Below are 22,236 nucleotides of genomic sequence, written 5' to 3' on the forward strand. Positions count from 1 at the left end.
CTGCCGTTATTCAGCATCCGCCCGGCCCCACCGGGCCGAGGGACGCTCCCGGCTGCCCGGGCACAGCAGCGGGAGGCAACGCGGAGGGGAAGCCCCGTCACCTCCTCCGGAGCCACAACCGCTTCGCCTCCCCGAGGCCCTGAGGCCAGGCCGCGGCAGCCCAGCACCCCGCTCCTCCCCGTCTGTCTCTGAAAAGCGATTTTACGCTTCTCCCTCCCCCACCCGAGAAGAAGCGGCTCCTTCCGAGCCCCTCCCCAGCGCCTACAACCCAGCCCTCACCCTCGGCCAGTCCCTGCGGCCGGCTGTACCCGCGGCAGCGCCCGGGCCACTAGCCAACCTCTGCCTCTCGCCCGCCGCCGCCATTTTGCCAGCCCCGCCGGCCCGCGCGCCGTTGGCGGCGCGGCGCAGGCGCAGTGCCGCGCTGGCCCGGGCAGGCAGCATGGAGGACGCGCTGAGGCGGGAGCTGGGCACCGCGGTGCTCCGGCCGACCGGGCACTCCGGGGGCGGCTGCATCAGCCAGGGCCAGAGCTACGACACGGACCGCGGCCGGGTGTACGTGAAGAGCAACTCCAAGGCGGAGGTGTGGGGGGGTAGGGGGCCAGGGTGGGGTGCGTGTGGCGGACCCCGGGGCGGGGAGGCGGCTGTGAGGGCGGTCGCGCTGAGGAGGCGGGTGGCGGGCTGGCCTCAGCCGGCCCCGGCCTCTTCTGGATGGAGGGAGGTTTGCCGGCTGGCCTCAGGCAGTAAAATTTCGACTGCTGGTGTGAGGGAGGTGGCCTGCCGCTGGGGTTAGAGGTCGGCTTCGTTTGGCGGCTTCTGCCCTGTGAGGGTCTGGCTGGCGGCTGCTGTGAGTCTGGGGCCTGGTTTGTGGGGGGGTGCCCGGGAACGGGGAGGCCGCGGTGGGGGTAGGCACTGGGGTGGGAAGCAGCACCTCTGGTGGGACGTTGTTGCGGTATCAGTGTTATTTGTCTAGGGCACGCAGTACAACGGCGGGCCGTTGTCAGTTATGGCTGGGGTAATGCTGGTATGACTGTGGCTGCATATGCTGTGAGAGCAACCTAGAGGGTATAACATTATCTACTGAGGGTATGCATCTTTCTTTGTTGTAACAAAACCAGTAATTCCCTGCACATAAGAAGGAGCTTTTCCCAATTATATTTTTCCACAATTGTTCAAGATTTTCTGCTTTGTCCTTTCGATAGCTGGTGCCAGCTACTGTAGAAGGTAGAGATCTGCATTTGATAGAGATAAGTATAATGCAACATACCTGTATGGCACCCTTATTTGCAAAAGCACAGATCAGGTGGAATTCACTTTAAAGGTACTCTACACTTGTGTCTGTCAAATGAATAGCTTCACTGGAAAAACAAAAGTCAGAACTTGTGTTTGCCTTTAATAGTAAACAAATGTTTTTGAAAGCATATATGTAACTATATCTATTCCAAATTTGTCTACACTTTCTGATCATATCAGGGAGCTGGATGGATGCACTGAAGTGGTAACATGGAAAAATATGCAAAGGTTATCCTGCTTCACGTTAGACTGAAAATGGTTTGAATGGATAGCAATATAGCCCTTCCACTTAGGCCTTTGTTAGTTGTGTATTTAGGTATACAATCCAGCTAGCTACAAGATAGGGCTTGGAAAAAAAAGATCTGGATAGATTGTCTATTCAGTAGTCATTTAATTTTCTATGCTTTTGCCTGTGTGTGGATTCTGAGTGCTGATTAAAGCAAGCTTTGCCAAACTGTATTATAATGCTGTGCTGTGTGTGTAGTGGTGGGTGTATATCAGCAGTTTCTTTAGAAAAACAAAGTTCTCTAGAAAACACTGTGGTTTTTACTCTATTAAAGTTAACAGCTGACCTTAACCTAGTATGATGCTTTAGAGAGAGATACAGTATTTACTGATTTCCTCTGAACAAAGCTATCTCATGGCTCAGTAATTCAGCAGTTCTTCATTCTTGATCTCCTGTAGGCTTTGGAGTTTTTAGTCAATGCCTATTGTAAATTGTCCTTTGACTGTTTTTTGTGTATCAGTACTAAAGGGCTAGTATTCTGTTTCTATTTTATTAATCATATTTCCTTGTTTTTGCTTTTAGCAGGTACCATAGATTTCCCACATACCCTTTTCCTGTAACTTCTGCCTAACTCTTCTAGAGTAGCGTTTCTTTGTGTGACTAGTGTCACTGATGTCAGTGGAGCAATGCAAGAGATTAGATTTTACTCGGTGTGGGTAACAGTTGCAGAAATAGGTCCTAAATTCAGAATGTCTTCAAAGCAAATGCAGCTGGTAGGGGCTTGGGTTCTAAGGGCTTCTGTGTGCGAGTGCGGTAAGGGGCATTGGGCTGCTATCACTGATATTCTTTCCCGCCCTGAGGCAAAAGAAGTAGGCCAGGGAAAATCAGTCTGTGACTGCAAATTAGACTGTTTTGAAGACAGGCTATATTACTAAGCAGTCTGTGTCAGGAAAGTCATGAAGACTATGAATATCAGCACCATTCTTCTAGTCTCCCAACTGATGATGTATATTGCCCATAGCTTTTTAGACATTTGCTGCATAATCCATTAATATTGCTTACATTTTATATATATGTAGTTTGCACTCCTTCAATAGTAAACAGACTTTCTAAGTTAGTTTCTAGCATTCTCTGTAATTGTAAAAATGAGTCACTTCCATGGAGTTGGTTTATGAAGTGAAATTTCTGTAATTGTAAAATTACTGTCAAGTCTGGTGGTGTGGATCTATCTGTATCTTGTACATGCAATAACCACTTGCTCCAAGTTTTTTATTTAACATTTACAGCCTTGATTGGTTTTGTGAAAGAGCTTTGTTTACCTATGACTGGTGTTCATAGAAACTAATGCTTTCCTTTAATATTTGGCAGGCCAGAAGAATGTTTGAGGGAGAAATGGCAAGTTTGGAAGCCATCTTGAAGACGCAGACAATAAAAGTACCTAAACCAATCAAAGTTATAGACCTGCCTGGGGGCAGTACTCTGTTTGTGATGGAACATTTAGAAATGAGAGGCTTAAACAGGTAAAACACAGTATTATCTTTGGATCCTTTAACTAGAAATTTTGAGTATTACGACAATTAAGTCACTTGTTTTCAGAGGGGAAACTTGTTTTAATTTTTTTTTTAAAGCAAGTCGAGATGTATTTGGGAAGTTATACAGCAGAGAACTGTATAAAATACTTCATAATGCTTCACCTAGCAAATTGATCATACATCAAGAAGTGAGTGTGGGTTTTGTTTGTGTTTGTTTGTTTGTTTGGTGGGTTTTTTTTAGGTAATTAGTGATTTTTACAGTAAGGTTCCTTTTTACACTAAGGAAAATGACCTACCTGATCACCTGTTTTGTGTACTTGCCTTTGATATAAGAACCAGTGTTTAATATTGCTTGTCATGAGTATGCAGAGGTACTTCCCCAAATGAATAAATCCTGGTTTCAGTATTTTTACAACTCTCACCTTGAGCATGTTGTGCACGCTTTTCTTGCAGATATCTTACTGAAAGTTCATGTAGAAGTGATATCACACAGAAATTAGAATTGATAGCTTCTCATTGTTACTAAATTTATGATTGCTGCTCACTTTTAATAGTGTTGTCAGAAACAACCGTGTAAGTACATTTTGTTTTATGTTAATATGTAGTCTTTATAGGAAGAGGAGGTGTTTATGACTGGAATATTTTGAAAATGTACTTTGTTAGGAATGCAGAACTTCTTTTACTTGCTTGATAAATCTTTTCAAGTAATTCCTGGAATATCAAGAACTGGATTCATTCATGTGTCAGTGTTGCTAAGAATGCTTTTGTTTCTTAGACATTCAGCAAAGCTTGGAACACAGCTGGCTGATCTCCACCTTCATAACCAGAAACTTGGAGAGAAGCTGAAGAAAGAAGAGAGCACAGTTGGTACAGTACACAGCTGTTTGCAAATTTAACCTAGTTAATAATAATCTACAAAATAGATAAAATAGCTTTTGTTATTTCAGGATAAGTTCATCTTCTTCCACTAAAGGTATTATGAAACTAGATTTGGACGAAACACCAGGCAGGGGGGTCTTGGTTTTGGTTTTGTTTGCTCTGTTTGGAACTCTGTAAGCAAAACATTTATTCAGTTTGGGACCCTTGGGATCCTAAACCACAGTTTCTACAAGGACAAGGTATCAGGGGAGATATGCTACCTCAAAATATGATTATGAAGATTATAATATAGCTGCTTTACGTCAAGCTTTAAACTTAAAAACCAACAGCAATGACCGTTGTAACAAAGAGAGTGCAGGTTTTTTTATTCTCAGTAGAAGCAACATTGTACCCTTGTGTAGTTTTTAAGGTCCATTTGCATTGTAGATGCTTAGAATCTTGTCATTAGTATTGGATTTTTGTCTTTGGTTTGAAAGGTAAAGGTCAAGGGCAAATGGAAGTCCAGTTTGTGGATCAATTTGGCTTTCATACAGTTACCTGCTGTGGCTATCTTCCACAGGTAGGTTGTACTTCATCAGACTGATAGAATTTTAAGTTTATCTTATTTTCCCTTCAGTCACACAAAGGGCCAAAATTATCATAATGGAAATTAATTTATTTCTGTGGAGTCATAAAAAGAAAAAACATTGTTCAGCCTGCTGAGGAAAGTAGTGCTTTGACAGCACTTACAGCTGCATTGGACATTCATAGCTCTTCAATTGCTTGGGTTTTATCGCTTAGAGAAAATTATTTATTCCCCTAATTTAATGTTTTAAGGTAACAGTCTATTAAATGGTAGCATTTACTGTCCTGGATGGTATCAACACAAAGGCTGTATAATCCTCTAAAGCTTTATTTGAAAAAGAAGAAAATCTGTTTTTTGTGTCGTGTAGAACTAATATCTGCAACCCTGTTCCTTCAGGTGAATGACTGGCAGAATGACTGGGTGACTTTCTTTGCCAAGCAAAGAATCCAGCCCCAGATGGACATGATTGAAAAGAATTCAGGAGACAGGGAAGCAAGAGAACTTTGGGCACAACTTCAGGTAGGAGAAATTCTCACATTACAGTGATAGCTAGGTATCAGTTGTTTAGATTTTCTTTTCATAAAACCAAGTTGCTGTTTGTTGCTATGCTCCAGGGTCTGTTCGTAAGTCTCCAGCTTTTAGGGATTAAAATGCCCTTTATTCTAAGGTATAATGGCTTTTGCCACATCACCCTATGCTGATATTCCAAAGTGAATGTGTGCCAGATAGCACTTTGCTTTGCTGTTTGCGAAATACTAGATCAAGTTCACATTTCTCATTCCCTGTAACATGTTCATGATGAGAAATGTGTATAAGGAGTACTGTTCTGCACATTATCTAGTCATTTATGGTTTGCATGCGATTAAGTGACTGCACTATTAGCTGTTTGGGTACTACGTTGTAGAAATCCCTTCAAGGTTGGGGAGAGATTCCTGAGCCTTCTAATGATGAAGTGGGTGGTTGTTGTTATTATTAAAGCTGGTCAATATTGCAGCACTGAATGCAGTTTTAATTTTTTATTTTCTTAGTGCTAAAAAACATTTGGATGACTATTCTTCAGCTGCTGGCTTTTATGAAAAATAGAAATCCTCTTGATTTTCTCAGCATCTCTGTTGACTAGGTCTTATGCTGCTTCAAGTTATGTTTTTTTTTAACGGACTTTTAAGAAGTTTCAATTCGTGCTCTGCATGTATGCAGATAAAACTGTATAATCATTCACCTTAAAATGCAGTACTTACACGTCTTGCTTTTTTCCCCCTGCAGCTGAAGATACCCAGTTTGTTCTGTGACATAGAGATTGTTCCTGCTCTCCTGCATGGAGATCTCTGGGGAGGAAATGTAGCTGAGGATGATTCTGGTCCAATTATCTTTGATCCGGCTTCTTTCTACGGCCATTCAGAGTATGAGCTTGCAATAGCTGGGATGTTTGGTGGCTTCAGCAGTTCTTTTTACTCTGCTTATCACAGTAAAATTCCCAAAGCTGCAGGGTTTGAGAAACGCCTAAAGCTTTATCAACTTTTTCACTACATGAACCATTGGAACCATTTTGGCACAGGGTACAGAGGGTCTTCTCTAAACATTATGAGAAACCTCATAAAGTGACTTTCTGCTTAAGCAGAATACTTCCTGTGTTGCTTGGAAAACCCCATCCTTGGCGGTGCAACTACAGTCGTAGTAATGTTAAAAAAAGCTGCTAGACCCTTGACCTTGTTGCACAGCTAAAGACCTAGAATCAGTGAGTCCTGCTGAATACCAGGTGTAACATAGTCGTCCCTTCTTAGGATAGTTGGGAATACCTTTATGAGGGAAATATCTAAGGAAGGAATTTATTCCGTGGCACGAAAGATCTGTTGGTGTCAAGAAAGCATTGTATGCTTGAGACTAGGCAAGTTAATACAAATCAAGCACTCGGGTGTAAATTATTTGGAAGAAGTTCCCTGTTAGGGACCAATTGTGCTTCAGAGTAGAGAAATACCAGGGTTTGCACTTGCACCCTAGTGGAAAACATTAGAGAAGTGTTTGTGAAATGGAAAATTGCCGTTCTCAGTTACTGAGGAGATGGTTAAAAAAGTTGCTCATTGCTTTTTGCTGTCCCCCACCCCTCTGCCCTTTATGATAGATTTCTCAGGCTCTTTCAGCTCTTCACGTCTAGTTATGTGCATGAAAACAATGTTAACAAAATATTTTGAAAGTCAACAAGAAAATTATATAATGGGAACTGTGAAAAATTATTTGGACTTGCTATTCATTATGTTAACGTGATTCTGTTGGATGGAGACTGCTTCCTGTTGTTACAAAGCTGTGTGAAAATACAATGTTTTCTGGCATGTGCATTTTGGTGCCTCATGGCATTCTTGTAGGCTGTTCTGTGCTTGCTGGTCAGTGGGCTTTTATCTATAGCAATTTTTTTTTCACCATAACTAGCTCTCTCTTCTTTTTTGGATTATGCTTTTGTCCAATAGTGTGCATTCTTAAAGATCTTTTCAGGTAAGAGACTGTACGTGTACACATCCTGTGGAGATGTACTCTCTCACTAACACGAACAGAAGATGTATTGACTGTTGTCATTGCCCACAGGATAATGCCGTCTGGTCATGGTATAGGCTTCACATAAATTTTCTTTAGTTCAGACTACAGGTGCCATAAGCTAACGTTTTTCTTCAGTCCCCACTAAGTGCACTTTGTAGCTCTTGGGATAAGAGACATGAAACCAAAGGAAGTGAAAATGTAACTCACAGAACAGCAGCTCTACACCACTGTCAGAAGTTCTTTAACGACAGCTTTGCAGACTAGCTGTTTCTTATACCTACAAGATGGTAATACTAAAATTGTACTCTTTTTGATGTAGGCTGGTAATGATATTTCAGTGCAAGCGTACCAGGTAGGTGAGAGAGATGCATGATTCCTAACATGCATTTTGAGTGTTTGGGAATGACTTTAATTAATTAAAAATGTTTTTCACTGGATTTTGGCAGATTACTGAGCGTTTTTTAGTTGCTGGTTTTGCAGTTATAAGAATTGGAAGCAAGTTTAGAGAAGACTGTCACTTGATATAACTTTCTCTCCTTAATTCTACTACTCTTCTCCCTGGCTGTTTAACTTTTGCGACAAAAAGTTTTAAAGCCTTGCTTGGTAGAATAGCTTTTACTTTTACCTTGATGCTTAAATAAAAAGTTTCCCAGTTGACGATTGTTGTCTCTGTTTTCTGAATTAAAACCTTACAGCTTGCGTCCATTCTTGGGGAGCTACTCGCTCTAACCTGTTAAAGGTCCCTAGTTCGTTAGACAATTATGGTCAACAAAGGTGTTGATGGGAACGTGGTCATGGATTTTAATCTGGAGCAGCGTATCACTGAAGAAAATTTATGTGCTGTTTGGTTACTGTATCATTTGAGGTCCTATCTGTGCCTTCAGATGTATTGTACCAGCTGTTGGGATGTTGTTGATGAAATGTTATGTCCGTGCCCATATCCTTATCCCATTCACCCAAACTTCACGCTGCTTAGTGCAGCTGATTGAAGAAATGCTGTGGGATTTTAGCCAGCAGTCAATCTGGTTAGATCCTTTAACTGCTCATTTCCCTATGCCTTCATAATAAAGTTAGAAGTTATTTAACAAGGTCATTCTGTTTACAAATCTTCAACAAATCAACATGTTTATTTTGCTAAAATACCTAAATACTTTTTATCATTAGAAGGTGAAAAGTGATAACGAAGGTGGATTTTCTGTCATAGACTTGAGTGATAAACAGTAAGTCTTCAAAGATCACCTTCTCCCAATAGAACTGAATCAAAATATTTTTATGATTGAAGGGAAATTGTGTTGTATGCAGGTTATGTAAATAGAAACAATTGTATTTGGAATTTTAATTTAAGGGATCTTATGCTCACTTTTTCAAAGCTGTCTTGTGCTACAATTAAAAATGGAAGGGGTGTAAAGAGGAATACAAATGGATTGTAATAGCAAGCTCTACTGTACCATGGATCCCTTGGTTTTGAGTTCTTATAGACAGCAGTTGAATCAGAGAATGGAGAAAAGGATGAGATCTTCTCTTCTGAAGGCAGGCTGCTGGTGGACCCTGAAGAGGATATTGCTGCAGTTCTGTAAGGTAATGTGTTTTTCCTTACGTATTGTATAGTTCTGCACTGCTCTTTGAATTCTCTTTGATCATTTTGTTGCGTTCTGTGTTCCAGGTGTGCCTTTGTTATTCTTTATCTCTCACAGGTTAAAGCTAATGCATTCTGCTTTTCCTTCTTGTGTATTCCTTTCTCTTGGCTCCCTCCGTGCATTCTTAATCTGGCGAGCATGTTTCCTTGTACCTATGCTCTCATTCCGTATTTCCTGGTTCTGTATCATAATTTTGCTGACCGTCCATTCCTATTTGTATGAAAAGGTTAAAAGAAAAAGGTAAAAGGAAAAAGGGTAAAAGAACCACTAAATTTTTCTTAAATATACAGTGTACGTGTATTTGTATATTGTAAAAAATTGTAATATCCTCTCATGATGCTTCTAAGTCTTTTCTCAAGATGGATCACAGTACATGTATGGCATGTGTAGAGTAAAGCATCTCAAGGCATTTATTTTTAATACTTTGAAAACCAGATCTCTTTATATCTTTTTTTCTTAAACTAAATGTTGAAATTAATTCCTTAAGGAATTAATTAGTAGGTTGGGATATGATTGTGCATAATTTTAATAACATCAGCTTCTGCCTAGGAGAGGAATTAGGGGAAGGCAAACTTGGAAATCTGGACTCCGCTTAGGATCATAGGAAAATTCAGGTTGGGAGATACCTCAGTATGTCTCTTAGTTCAATCTCTTGCTTAAAGCTACGAGGACTGGCCAGCTTACTTAGGTCGTTATGTGGTCTGGTCTTGAAAACCTCCAAGGATGGAGGCTGCACAACCTCTCTGGGCTACCTGTTTCATGGCTTGACCGTCCTCATTGTGAAAATACATCCATTCTGAACCTCTGCAAGAACCCGTATTTCTGCTGAATTGCTTGGAGTACCCTACATTTCAGTGTGATATTTTTGTTTTGTTTTGTTTTCATTCTCATGCACTGCTGCCATCTGCAAAAGCTGCCTGCAGGCATGAATGTTGCACTCTAGTACTGTTTTTCTCCCCGCTTTTCATCTCCACTGTTGTTCCAGTTGCTGATCTGGTGATTTTAAGTGATGCTGGACTGTTCTAGCAGAAGTAAAAGCAGGTGGGAAGTGGTATATAATTAGCTTGTCCTGTAGGCACTGTTTGTGACAAAAGATTTAAGGGGAAAATATATTTCTGGTAACTAAGCCACATCAGAATCACAATAGCTTTATTGTTTTTCTTTGTAAAATAATAGTTAATTACTTTTCAACACATTTTTCAATGAAATCTCCAAGAATTCACTGAAATCTCCCAAGACATGGTTGATACTGTATACAGAGCTGCAGCCTGTGCAGTTATACTGAAGATCAGATCTACAGGGTTAAGGGAGCTCTGAATTATTTGTCCTTGGATAGTTTTTTACTGAGAAACTATAACTTCTGTCAAAGGAAGGGAGGTTTTATGATAGAAAGTCTTTTCTTGCTCTTGGGTTACACTGTTCTATATAGGTCGTTTCCTATGATTCTTTAGCTACTGTTACTCCCAGAGGATAAGTAAACCATCTTTTTCTCATTGGTCTGCACGGGGATATCTGTCTTTTGGACAGTCTTTGAAAACGAACATATTAGAAGCAGTTGTGAACAAAATGAGAAGAAAAGAACGGGGAAACTCAACAGTTACCAACTCCACTACAAGCATAACCCTGAGGATAGGTCTTAAACCCGGAGCCCCACAGCACTCACATAAATGCTCCTTCGTAATTCCTCGCCGTCTTCTCCCGTCGCGCGGACGCAACTCGGCGGTCTCCTGTGGGATCTGGCCGTGGTGCTGAATTGCTCGCGGCGGGAGGTTTCATGGACCTGCCAGCGGGTATTTTCAAGCACTCTGTTCCTTCAAGCCCATCTGGGATGCTTTTGAGTTGTTTTACTTCCAGTGTTTGACACGATGCTGTTTGGAGCTGCTTGAGTGGAAACAACGTGAACAAAAATGTTAGGAAACCAAGCCTTTCACCTCTGCGTTACTAGTTAAATATTGATCCAGCGTGGAAGCAAACAGAAGGCTTTCCTGTCTCTTGGCTACTGTGTAAGTGATGCAATATACTTGGGTTAACACAGTCCTTTTTCTGGTTTACCCAAAAATAAAATAAAATGTCAGAATGCTGAAAGAACTGTTACAGTCGGTAACTATTGGCATCTTCACTGGAAATCGTAGCAGAGAAGTCCATGGCATACTAGAGTGCAAAAATTTGGGGTTCAGTAGTAATATTGTGGATGAAGATCCATTCTCCTTGTTTATTTTGGTTTTCTGGGGGCTTTTGGTTTGGTTTTTTTTTTGTTTTTTTTTCCCTTAACAGGTAAATGGAAAAATGAACTAAGGTATCTTTCACTATGCAGAAATAAGGTTCCCTGCTCATTGCCATTTATTTTGTTGCCAAAAAACTTTCTTCCTTTCCCCAGGTGCTCCATTGCAACCTAGGGTATGATTCCCCCTTTCAGCAGTTGGAGACCATTGCTCTAATAGTAGGGTACTCTGCAGGGCTTCATATATCCTGAAATTCAAATTGCTTGGCGTTTTCACTATCCAGAAATCAGTCATATGAGTCATATTAACTAACTGCCTCAGACTGTCCAAAAGCAAGTTGCTCTGAGTGCACGTGCACTGCTTTACTGTGATTTAATGTAGATGCTGAGCCCTTACGCTTTAAGCTTTAAGTCCGGGCGTAGTTTGCTTTAGCAGCTGTGGCTCACTTTCTAGGCCCAAATGCTCCATGAGAGTGTATGGACAAACTACTAGAGACTCCTACAGTAAGTGCTCACTCTTCTCTGCCTCTCCCCAACATTACTTTCTGTAGCTCTATTTTGTGAATGATCTATTTTACAGTTAGTATATAGGTGATGTGGCGGTTATAAAATACTACAGCGGGACTTTGTAGAAGGATTGCCAAAGCAGTCACTGGTTACTTCAGATGTATAATGCAAAGGCCCAACCAAGATACGTAATCTTGAATGTGGCTTCTTGCTGTTCTTGAGTACTCTTCTGTATTTGAATCACTGTTTCTGAGTCCAGGTCACAAGCTGCACTTTTCCAGCTTGTGCTCTTACTCTGTAAGCAATGTTCTGCTCAAATAAATCTGGTTGTTAGACAAGTTCCTCCTCAGCAGACCTCAAAGGGACAAATTGGCTATGTTCCAGCTGCTCCGTGTACCGTAAGGAGCTATGTTATGAGAAATTACTTGTTTGAGAAATAACTTGTACTATACCAATATTTTTCACTCCATGTAGGACTGGAACCATTTGTGAGTGTGGTGAAAAGCCTACCTAAATGAAGCCAGTATTTGTCCCGTAGTCATTCCTTTCTCTGTCAAAACCAAGCAGCTTATATGAATCAATACAAACAAGTAGTGAAAAGAGAGAGAAATGCATGAGAGGAAAGAGTAACAGTGGCAACAAGATCCAGAAATTCCCTGGGGAGATGGTAGGCATTGCTGCTCCAAGTGAGAACAAGAACTGCAGCCTCTTCCATGGATTGAACTGTGCTAGGAGTCGCTTGTAGCCACCTAACCAAATACGGTATCTTTATACAGACTTTATTAAAAGAAATATTGTAGAGTCTGGGTTATGACAACATGTTTTAAAGGTTTTCCGCTTTATACCTGAGGGTGTCAGTGCACTTTGCAAGTGTGAAATGATTAAATTCAGTAGTACCCACGGGATCTTTCTCTGTGTTACAGATTGTGAAAGGAGATAAAAAGCTGAAATGACGTCCTAAAGATCCCGTTAAATCTGGAGAAGTATGTAGGAACAGCATCCCAAATTTCTGTGTTACCAGCTTGATGCTTTTACTATGAATTTTCACTTGATGTCCAGCCCTGAGCACCTTACTATCTCACTGACTTGAGAGTAATTTCAGGCAATAAAAATCTTTTGACTGTCTCTTACAAGAGATGGAATTACGTGCCAAGCAGGGAAAGCATTCTCAAGAGCTCAGGGATGACAACAGAACTCCAGTCCACACGCAGCAACTGCAAGCAGAGAAAAAACTCACCGACCTTTCCACGTATTTCTGGTGGCTGACTTACGGTCAGCAGCATGATTTAATTGCATCCTTATGGACTGCAGCTTTGTTTTTCATGTCTTGAATAAGCACAACACAAGACGTGCGCAGTTTGTATTGTTGCGTTTAAACTCCCTCTAGTGGATCGGTTTAAAAATGACGTCTTCTACCAATGCGATCACAGAGCTTAAAAAAGAAAAACGGGTCCAAACTACAAATACCAGCAGCTCTCAGCACAGTTGAGAGAGGACCCAGGACACACCTCTCAATTTTATTCTAGCAAATATTTATGAAGATTTTTATTAGCCCATGGGAAACAAAGCATTTTGAAACAGTATCTCTGGATTTGCCTTTTTGGTTTTTTTTTTTGGCTGCTATTTTTTTTTTTTTTTTTTATTTGGTGGGTGGCCCTCTCTACCTCATAGCAGAGTGACAGTGAAAGAAGGACCCAAACCTTTAATCTTGTTTTGCAGTGGATTTAGCAGAAAGCAGCTGCAGCAGCCTGGAAATCACCATGGAAAAAATCCTGAAAACAGAATTGAAAACTTCCGTTCTGAAGGCGTTTGGAGGCTCGGGAGGAGGATACATTAGCCAAGGCCAAGGTTATGAAACAGACAGTGGACGAGTATTTGTTAAAATCAACCACAAACCTCAGGTTAATGCTAGCAGATATTTAACTACTATTATTATTGCATGTAGAGACCCTTTTATTTTAAAAGCACCTGATTGTTAATAATTTAGAGTTCTGCCTTTTCAGGCTGACTTTTAATTATTCCAGTTTTCCTTTCAGTTTTATTTTAAAAGCTGTGGTCTATTTTATATCAAGTATTAATGCAGCAGGTTTGGCTAATGCAAAATGAGGTGTAATGCAATGTGATAACCCTCAACAACAGGAATTGGCTTTGCAATATGTAAAAAAGAGGCTAAATACAGAGCTGTTATTGTAGTACTTAGAGATTGGAAAAGTCTAAAGCTGAATTTGCATTCACTGCATTCTTTTTCATGTTTCAGTTGGGAGGATAGTGGGAGGGAGGAAACAGAGTGCCAGGGCTAAAACTCATGTATTTTAAAGCTACAGAGGTTTCAAACTTCCCCATTGCTTTTTGTATTTCTAGCAGTAAAATTCTAGCAATTTTTCAGGCCAAGTTCTTGACTTTTCTATTGCTAAATGAATGCAGTACTCAATGGCTTTTTGTAACAACACAGTGCATCAGAAATCTGCTTTATCAATATTAAAAACATCCTAAAACTGGTGTGAAGGACAGCATCTTTGCTTCAAAAATGTAGAGTACAGGCTTCATATTTGTACTGTCATCTCCATCTGGTGGCCATTGACCTGCATGGAAAGGCGAACCAGTTTAAGGATTCGGTCTTTGACTTCATTTAGTAGTGGTCATCTGTGGTTTTGAAGGAGGTCGTCTTGGGTATTGTCCTCAGAGATAGTGTTATGTCTGAATAGTTTGGTATCTCCATAAGCAGCTGGAAATCACGGAGAAATGTGACATATCCTACTACCCTGGAATGAATTTGGGAAAAAAAGGAGTTAGAATTAAGGTACTCAAGTCTCCCTGTGTGGACTGAAACCTTGCTGCAGCTACATGCTTTTATCAAGACTAATTAACTCCTTGTAACTTTGTAAACAAGGCTATTTTTTCCAAAGTACTTGTTGCAGACAGCCATAGTTTAGCCCAAGGATATTCTTATTCCTTGACAGGCTAGGAAAATGTTTGAAGGGGAAATGGCAAGTTTGGAAGCTATCCAGAAAACCAATATTGTGAGAGTGCCTCAGCCGATTAAAGTAATTGACCTACCTGGAGGAGGAGCAATGTTTGTCATGGAGTACCTAAAGATGAAACACCTCAACAAGTATGTCTGTACATCTCTTTTTCTTTTTACTGTGTTTTGGGGCATATTTTCTTACATCTTACAGTCAGTCAGAAAACTTCATGAGAAGAACCCCTCTATTCTCTCAGAGCTGGAACTTATATCTGTCAAGATCCGTGTTTGTGTGTGTATATGTGTACGTATTAAAAATATATATACACGTAGCTATATATGTGTGTGTGTGTGTGTATACACCCCTTCACAAGTGAATGTGATAATTCAGCCCATCTTTCCATCATGAGATTTTTCATTTCAGTTTCTTTTCCCAGTCTATGGGTTTTGTTTAAACTTATAGGCTGCTCGTGTTTTTGAAACCTCTGCTTCTCTAAGTATAATCGCCAAGAATGATTGAAGCCAGTCACCAAGGTCAAAGGCACTAGGGTGAGGAAGAACTAAATGGATAGATAACATGAAGTTCCTTTTTGTCCGTCAACCAACCTGAACATGGAATTCAGGAGGCTCCAGAACATAGGCTTTCAGGAGTTAACTGCTTCATTCCGGGCCTCTGGGGGAATATAGTAATGCCTATGGCTCTTCCGGCAGTTGTTTGTCCAACCTATCTATTTTTCTTGGGACGATAACGGCAATTCCACAGCTTCCCCAAACAGTCCATTCCCATCCATCCCACTGTTCCTAGGAAAGATTTTTCTAATATCTACCTCAGTCCTCCAGGTTGCAATTTTAAACCCATTATTTTCTACCCATTCTGGGCATGAAGAAGAAATTTGCTTCCGTCCTTGCAGCTCCTGTTCAGATATCTGTGCAATATTTTAACTGTTTTTCAGTAGTCTGTCTTCAGCATTAAGCAACCTCAACTCAATCCTCACCTATGGCTTCTTTTTAGACTTACCATTCTTATTGCCGTTCAGCTGATCTCGAAGTATGAGGCCTGAAAGTAGATACCGTGTTCTGTTCTCTGCTTATTTATGTGGAGCTGATAAGCATGATTACTTGGTCCTCCTGCACTCCATGCTCCTGTTTATACAACCTTGTGTTCTGTTTACCTTTCTTGCCAGAGCGCTGACGTACGTTCATTTTATTATCTGTTACAACCCATTTTTTCAGAGTTGTTATCTAGTCATTTGCTCCCTGTTATGTACTTGTGAAGTTGATTAAGGTTCTACATTTGCCAAAAATATACTTGGTCATATTTAATTGATATTTTTTTTTCCTGTAATATTTCGTTCACTTGTCTTGTTTCAGTTTCATTTTGTTTTTTGATCCTACAGATATTCTTCAAAGCTTGGAGAGCAGATAGCAGATCTTCATCTTTATAACCAGAAACTTGGAGAGAAATTGAGAAAGGAGGGAAACACAATTGGTAGAGTATTGATATCATGTACTAACCCAAAAATGAAATAATTAATTTGGCTGTGGTACAGTATTGCATTATAATTTTAATGATAATTAAAGTCAATACTGGGACACTGTTTCATGAGATATGTCCCTCCTGTCCCTATGCCACACTTCGCAAATGTACATTATATACACAGGAGCTATAATTACTATTATTTTTTTTAAACATATCATTTTAACCTTGACAAAACTAAATTAATTTCTTTTTTTAATTCTTCATTTTGTATATACTTTGTTGTATAAAATTATGCGGATACTGAAATTTAGTAAGAAATAGTGCTAATATTTGATAGAGCTTTCACCATTTCGTAAGTCATCCTGAAAATTTGGACCAGTTGTCTTTTTCAGTGTCAGTTAAACTTTTCAGCCTCATGTACCATCAGTCTCTTGAAATGTTCTTGACCTTACAGACATCCTCTTTTTTTGTTTACTGTTGGTTTAGACAATTAACTTATTACGGAATATGGTCCCAGTTAGTAAACACATAATTAAGTTCCCCTTTAAAGATGTTGGGGATTACATTTTTTAACTCAAATATGTAGCAAAATGTACAACAATTGCTGCTCTTTGAAGACAGCTGTAATTCAGCAGTGTAAGGTCATGATACAGTTTCTGTTGACTTCAATGAAAACACCTTTCATCATTCTTTGGAAAGTAGATTAAGGCGTAAATGAAAAAAAAAAAGCAGTTATACAAAGAATTATTCTTTTAGGGTTGTTAGTATTAAAATCTGAACCACCAGTCTGTGTCTTTCCCATGACTTCAGGGATGGACCAGCTTCAACTCTTAGTGGTGGACATATTATAATCCATTGTTTTTGAGTGAAGGCTAAATCACTGGCAGGTCACAAATAATCTATGAGTCAAAAATAAGCCATGTTTAATGACAGCATATTCAAGTGTTGGAACAGTAGATTGCGAATCTGGTATCTGGACTCTTCCTGAATGTCTAACTCATTTATCCGAAGAAAAGTCACTAACTGTGACTAATTGTGCCTCCATTTCCATTCAGTATCTTCAAGTTTAAGAGAGTTCTTTCCACCTTTAGAGAGGGTTGTGACCATGAAATAAGTGTAACTTATTGCTTAAAATTATTTTGTACGCCTCTTCTCTGAAATTTAGTTCTGTGTTTGCAGACTTTACTATGTAAGGATCTCAAAACTCCCAATATTTATTTTGTTTCTTAGGTAAAGGAGCAGGTCACTCTGAGTCTCAGTATGTGGATAAGTTTGGATTCCACACAGCCACTTGCTGTGGTTATATACCACAGGTATGTTCCATGCCTGTGAAAGCCAACACATACTCATATAGTTCCATAAACTCCTTATACAAAAGCTTGTTTCATTGGCCTTCAGCTTTACGATCACAGTTGTGTTTTCGCTGTTTCATTCTGACCTGACAGTGAAGGGAATATGATGGCTATTCAATGGCTGTGGCTTGCTACAATGCATGTAGCGAGCAGACGCAGTGGATTGAATAAGAATTTGAAGTTATGTGGTGGTTCTTTAGCTTGGTGATACTTAGTAAAACAAGTATCCCTTCACATACCGTGTCTTGGTTTTGTTTTTTTCTAAACTGCTACTATATGGATCTCAAATGGCGAAATCCACTGCTGTTAGAGAGCCTCATCGTGCAACACGTCACATAAGACATTGGAAGGGGCGCTCAGAGATAAATCAGTCATTTGCTGGCTCTGCACATGGTAGAATTTCGTTTTACTGTTTAACTGAATGAACGTTCAATATCTCAAACTCTTTGCTAAGCACAACTTTTCACCAAATTAGAAATGCATTACCCAATAAAAATGAACGGATACTTTTGCATTTCCAGAAAGATTTTGGAATACAATATAGACCAGCTGAAATGATCTCACCAGAAACTCTCCCTCTAAAATACATTAAGAAAATTTGAATGAATTATAATAGCCAGAACCTCAACTTGTATCTCATGTTAAAGACAGCCCCACCTAAGCACGGAAGAGAGCATCACAAAGAACAATCAATGAAATGTCTCGTAACATTGTGAGTAGGTCTTACTAACATTGTCTAGGCCATTGTGTCAGCATCAAACATTTTAACTTGATATCTATGTATTATTAATACTGACTATGTACATGTTAAAATTGTTTATTGCAAACCTCTGTGTCATATTTTCTAGGTGAATGAATGGCAGAGTGATTGGCCTTCCTTCTTTATTCGTCACCGACTCCAAGCTCAATTGGATTTGATTGAAAAAGATTATGGAGACAGAGAAGCCAGAGAACTTTGGTCGCAGCTAAAAGTATGAACCGTGTCTTAAATCTGTTTTTTAGAATGATAGAAAATATGTATCAGTGGAATTTTAAACGAACAGCAGTAACTGGACTAGCTTCACAGCTGGTCCAACAACACTGTCCGCTGAAAAGAATTCATGTTGCTCTTTCAGCTTTTTAATAGATAGTGAAAATAAACTTGTAATTCAGCACTGGCATTTATTTCTTGGAATACAGCTAATAATAATAAGATGGCAAATCCTATCTAAGAACTTGGTGTGACAAAGTAGGTAAGCAGATTTTTTTTTTTTAATTGGCCCAGGCTCACAGCTGAGACTGCGGTTCAGGTCGCACTCCACGCAGCACTTAAACAGCCAGGAACGTATTCCTCTGCAAGCTCTACATCACAAATTTGTTCCTTAATTCTGGTTAACTGGCATGGATGTTTACTGCTGCCCTTTTTGCCACTGAAACCTTTTAATTTAAATGAAATTTGGTTTATATTTCTTGTGACAGCCAATACTATCCACGTCTAGAAACAATACTTTAATACTAAATGTTGATACTAGACTGTGAATTAAATGATTTGCTAAGCTCTGTCAAGAACAATCAAGAACATTTATTACTGGCTTACAGTTTAGGTTTATGCTTGTAGCTATCAACCTCAAAAGCACTCCACGAGGACTGGAAACAGGCAGCTTAGTCTCTTATACAGTACAGTACTTTATTTATTTTTTTCTTCAAAACTCTTTAATTGTTATGTGTTTTTTCATGCTTTTTCAGCTAAAGATTCCTGAAATGTTCTGTGATGTAGAAATTGTTCCTGCTCTCCTGCATGGGGACCTGTGGGCAGGAAATGTGGCTGAGGACGACTCCGGGCCAATTATCTTTGACCCTGCTTCCTTCTATGGCCATTCAGAATTTGAGCTGGCCATTGCTGGAATGTTTGGTGGGTTTAGCAGCTGTTTTTTCTCTGCCTATCACAGTAAAATACCCAAAGCTCCAGGATTTGAGAAACGAAACAAATTGTATCAGCTCTTTAATTACATAAACCACTGGAACCATTTTGGGACGGGGTACAGGGGATCTACCCTAAATGTAATGAGAAAACTTCTAAAGTAACCAGGTAGGTTTGAGAAATTCTGACACAGTCCCTTAGTAACGAACAGCCCCTGCTTATCAGAAGTAACACAAACTAGGAATTAATGTTGATGATAGAATACCTGACACGTAAAAGGCTTAGTACACTTTTGAGCCTCACTATAAATGTTAAGGGTGATTGTGTAATTTTTAACTTATGCACTAGTTTACTAGCACAGATTCATACCTGCTGAAGGAAAAGACTGCATTGTTTGTGAAGACTCCGCTCGGTTGGCAAAGTAACATGACAGTCAGCCTAGCCTTGCTCTCCGTGGCGTCTCACGTCATAGCTGCTGCGTTTCCGCAGTTGTTTGCATCTTGCCACTTCTGCTGCTGCTCTATCAGCAGCTCGTTATTGAGAGCTCCTGCTGTGGGATTGTGGTGCTGGAAGTGACAGCCAGTTCCTTACCCGTCCCCTTTTTTGGTCTGTTTTAGTTTTCTCTCTCTGTTTCCATCCCTTTTCCCATTTATGTTTCTGTTGTCTTTCCTTTCCCATGTTAAGTGTCCTGATCCAAAATTTAAATCAGATTCTATGAATCTGAAAATCAAAACATTCTCTTTTTGATTTAAAGAGTAGACGAGGCCCTTTGGATTGCACTTGGCAAGCATATATAATTAATAAGATTTCTAATATTTATTTTAATTTAATGTAATTTACTTACATGCTTTTGTTTTTCTCTTACTATGAGAAATTAAACTACAGTGGTATTTTGTAAAAAGGATGTCTCTGTAGTTCCTTGGTAATTAACTGTATGGTCACAAAGTGGGTTGTTACCACACAAGTTTGATAATAACATATCATAGTTTTAGTATGATATTTTAGTGTGTTAGGCTATGATAGTAACATTATTTAAATAACTTTGTAAAAAGGTAGCAAAAAGTGGGAGGGAGGCTTAGTGTTCCGATGACAAGAAAGCATCTATTGCTGCTGTGTTGGTTGGTGCTTGGTGTATTTTCAATTTTATAAAATAATGTACAGTAGGCAAAGCTAGCCTGTTCTGCCACTGCTGGATTATTGAAGGAACAGTGTCAAATTGGATGGCTTTATAATGTTTTTTAATATTTCTAACTGCTTTATTTTTACAGAAAACATAGGCAATGAGAATTTGGGGAGAAAACTGTGCAGCAAAGATATTGGCATACAATGTGAGCTAGAGTACATTAACAAATCCATGGGTTTTTAATGGAAGAAAGTGGTAAAGAAAGCAGATGTAAGTGCGGTCTGACAAATGCTTATGTGAATCAGAAAATTTGAATAAGGATGACTGAACTTATGTATTTAGGCTTCAGATGGTTGTCATGACTAATACCTAAAATGTTATATTCAAAAATGCTCAAATGTTTCGACTTTTTTTCAGCTTTAAATGGATATGCTGTAAAGACTTCATAAACTTTAAAGTTAGATGTTGTAATTTATACTATTTAAAAAAATGCATTTCATTCTCTGTAAACGTAATACAAATAGTTAAAAATTTGTACTTCCTTAGAATTTGGACTACAATTAGGGGAAGTTGTAACAGTGTGGTTATAACACTTAATACAATTTTAACAGTGGAAAAGTGGAATAATAGAGTTTGAATACAGCTGAAATTGTAGCTGATGGCTCGAAGATCCAGGTCTGAGAAAACAGCAAAGTGCATGCGTACTAGTGTTTATTATTAACAAAAATACGTGTATTACATTGGAAAGTACACATGAACTTAAGATTTCTCCTTCTCAAATAAAATACTTGCCTTGCAGAAACTAGGCCTTTGGTGTACCTGCATTTTGTGATTGTGGTTTGCTTTAATGAATTTGAGCCTGAAGATATGCGGTATTTGGGTATGGATGGAGCTGCTGGATACGGGGCAAGAGGAGTTACCTGTCCCAACGTCCTGGCCAGACTTACTTGTCTCCCCGAACTCCCTTTATATCGGTGGAGTGAAACGAGCGCCTCTGAAGGTGGCTCATCTCACCCTGAGCACCCGTTTTAGTTTGCCAGCTGGTCTGATCCTTCCAGTTTATTTTCTATTAAGTAAAAAGGTAACCTGAGGTGACTTAGTAAACATCTACTTTAGACCCCTACTTTAGTTTTCTAGTGTTGGCAATGTGTCAAGAGAGAATTGGAAAAGTAGTGCTGTTATCTGGTCAAATCCTCGGTAGCTAGGGGGAAAGTGCGTGGGAGAGGGGATGGCGATGCGGTACGTCTTGGGCTGAGATACCACAAAATATCTTCCCGAGAAAGCTAACGGGAAAGAATCTGGCATGAGAGATAGTAACTGCTGTGAGGGGGCAGGCAGTCGAGTCTGCTCGCTTGCTTCCCTTCCTTTTTTTTCTGTAGTTGTAGCTTTCAGCATTCAAACTTTGTTTCCAGAATTTTATGAGATTTAGATACTGAGTTTTTATAGTAACCATGTAATTCAATGTTTTGGCGTGGGTAGGGTGAGAAACGGAGAAGGTCATGGATAACGGCGTAACCCAGCTGCCTTCCACGCGCGTTTTGCAACCTGTGCAAACGACTTGAGAGGAAAACTCGGGGGAGCCCTTCCCGCCGGGAGAGAGGGCCGTTCCCCAGCTCCCTGAGGAAAGGTAAACCAGCCGCTTACCCTGGTTTACGCCCGGTCCGGCTGCTCCGAAGCGAAGGCCGGCACCTCGCCGCCTTCCCGCCTCCCCTCAGCCGCCCGCCCGCCCTGCGGCGGCGGGGCGGAGCCGCGCGCGGGAGCGCAGCCGTCGCTGCAGCCTTTCGTCCCGCGCGGCGCCCCGTAGGAGGGAGGTTGCGCCCGGCGGCGCGCGCGGGGCCGGCGCTGTGGAGCGCAGCGGCCGTTGCCGGGGTAATGCGCGCGGGAGCTCCCGCCTCCGGCCCGGCTCGGGGGTGAGGGCGTCGCCCGCCGTCCCCGCTGCCGTCGCCGGCGTCTTCGCCACCTCCGAGAGCCGCCCGCTGTGCGGGACGGCTGCGTCGGCGGGTAGGGCCGGGCCGGGCCTCCGCTCCGCGGTG

General features: G+C 40.5%; 3 protein-coding genes across 11 annotated transcripts in view; all 3 read left to right on the plus strand.

Annotated features, from left to right (window-relative positions):
• Nucleotides 1–430: 430 nt before the first annotated feature.
• Nucleotides 431–7,654, plus strand: FN3KRP (fructosamine 3 kinase related protein). The gene is made up of 6 exons (XM_082326598.1): nt 431–580; nt 2,885–3,036; nt 3,824–3,915; nt 4,404–4,486; nt 4,889–5,011; nt 5,756–7,654. Exons 1-6 carry the CDS (start codon nt 440–442, stop codon nt 6,092–6,094), a joined length of 930 nt encoding a protein of 309 aa, XP_082182724.1. The 5' UTR covers nt 431–439; the 3' UTR covers nt 6,095–7,654.
• A 905-nt stretch (nt 7,655–8,559) lies between these two features.
• FN3K (fructosamine 3 kinase) lies at nt 8,560–21,774 on the plus strand. 8 transcript variants are annotated; one of them, XM_082326595.1, is made up of 9 exons: nt 10,660–12,369; nt 13,106–13,287; nt 14,347–14,498; nt 15,746–15,837; nt 17,059–17,141; nt 18,029–18,151; nt 18,906–19,071; nt 20,349–20,473; nt 21,683–21,745. In XM_082326595.1, coding segments are annotated over exons 1-8 (897 nt in total). In that variant the 5' UTR covers nt 10,660–12,368; the 3' UTR covers nt 20,447–20,473; nt 21,683–21,745. The 8 variants fall into 8 exon arrangements, with proteins under 8 accessions (XP_082182719.1, XP_082182717.1, XP_082182718.1 ...); XM_082326591.1 differs by lacking the exon at nt 21,683–21,745 and having other exon boundaries at nt 10,626–10,661; nt 11,861–12,369; nt 18,906–20,999; XM_082326592.1 differs by lacking the exon at nt 21,683–21,745 and having other exon boundaries at nt 10,645–10,661; nt 12,310–12,369; nt 18,906–20,999.
• TBCD (tubulin folding cofactor D) overlaps nt 21,710–22,236 on the plus strand; it is a 131,272-nt gene continuing 130,745 nt past the window's right edge. The window contains exon 1 of one of the 2 annotated variants that reach the window (XM_082326585.1): nt 21,710–21,830. The gene's annotated coding sequence lies outside the window, so the exon portion shown is untranslated. The remainder of the gene's footprint in view (nt 21,831–22,236) is intronic. The other variant, XM_082326586.1, reaches the window with a different exon arrangement.

Source organism: Platalea leucorodia (assembly GCF_965183815.1).
Source record: "Platalea leucorodia genome assembly, chromosome: 14".
NCBI classification, from domain to species: domain Eukaryota; kingdom Metazoa; phylum Chordata; class Aves; order Pelecaniformes; family Threskiornithidae; genus Platalea; species Platalea leucorodia.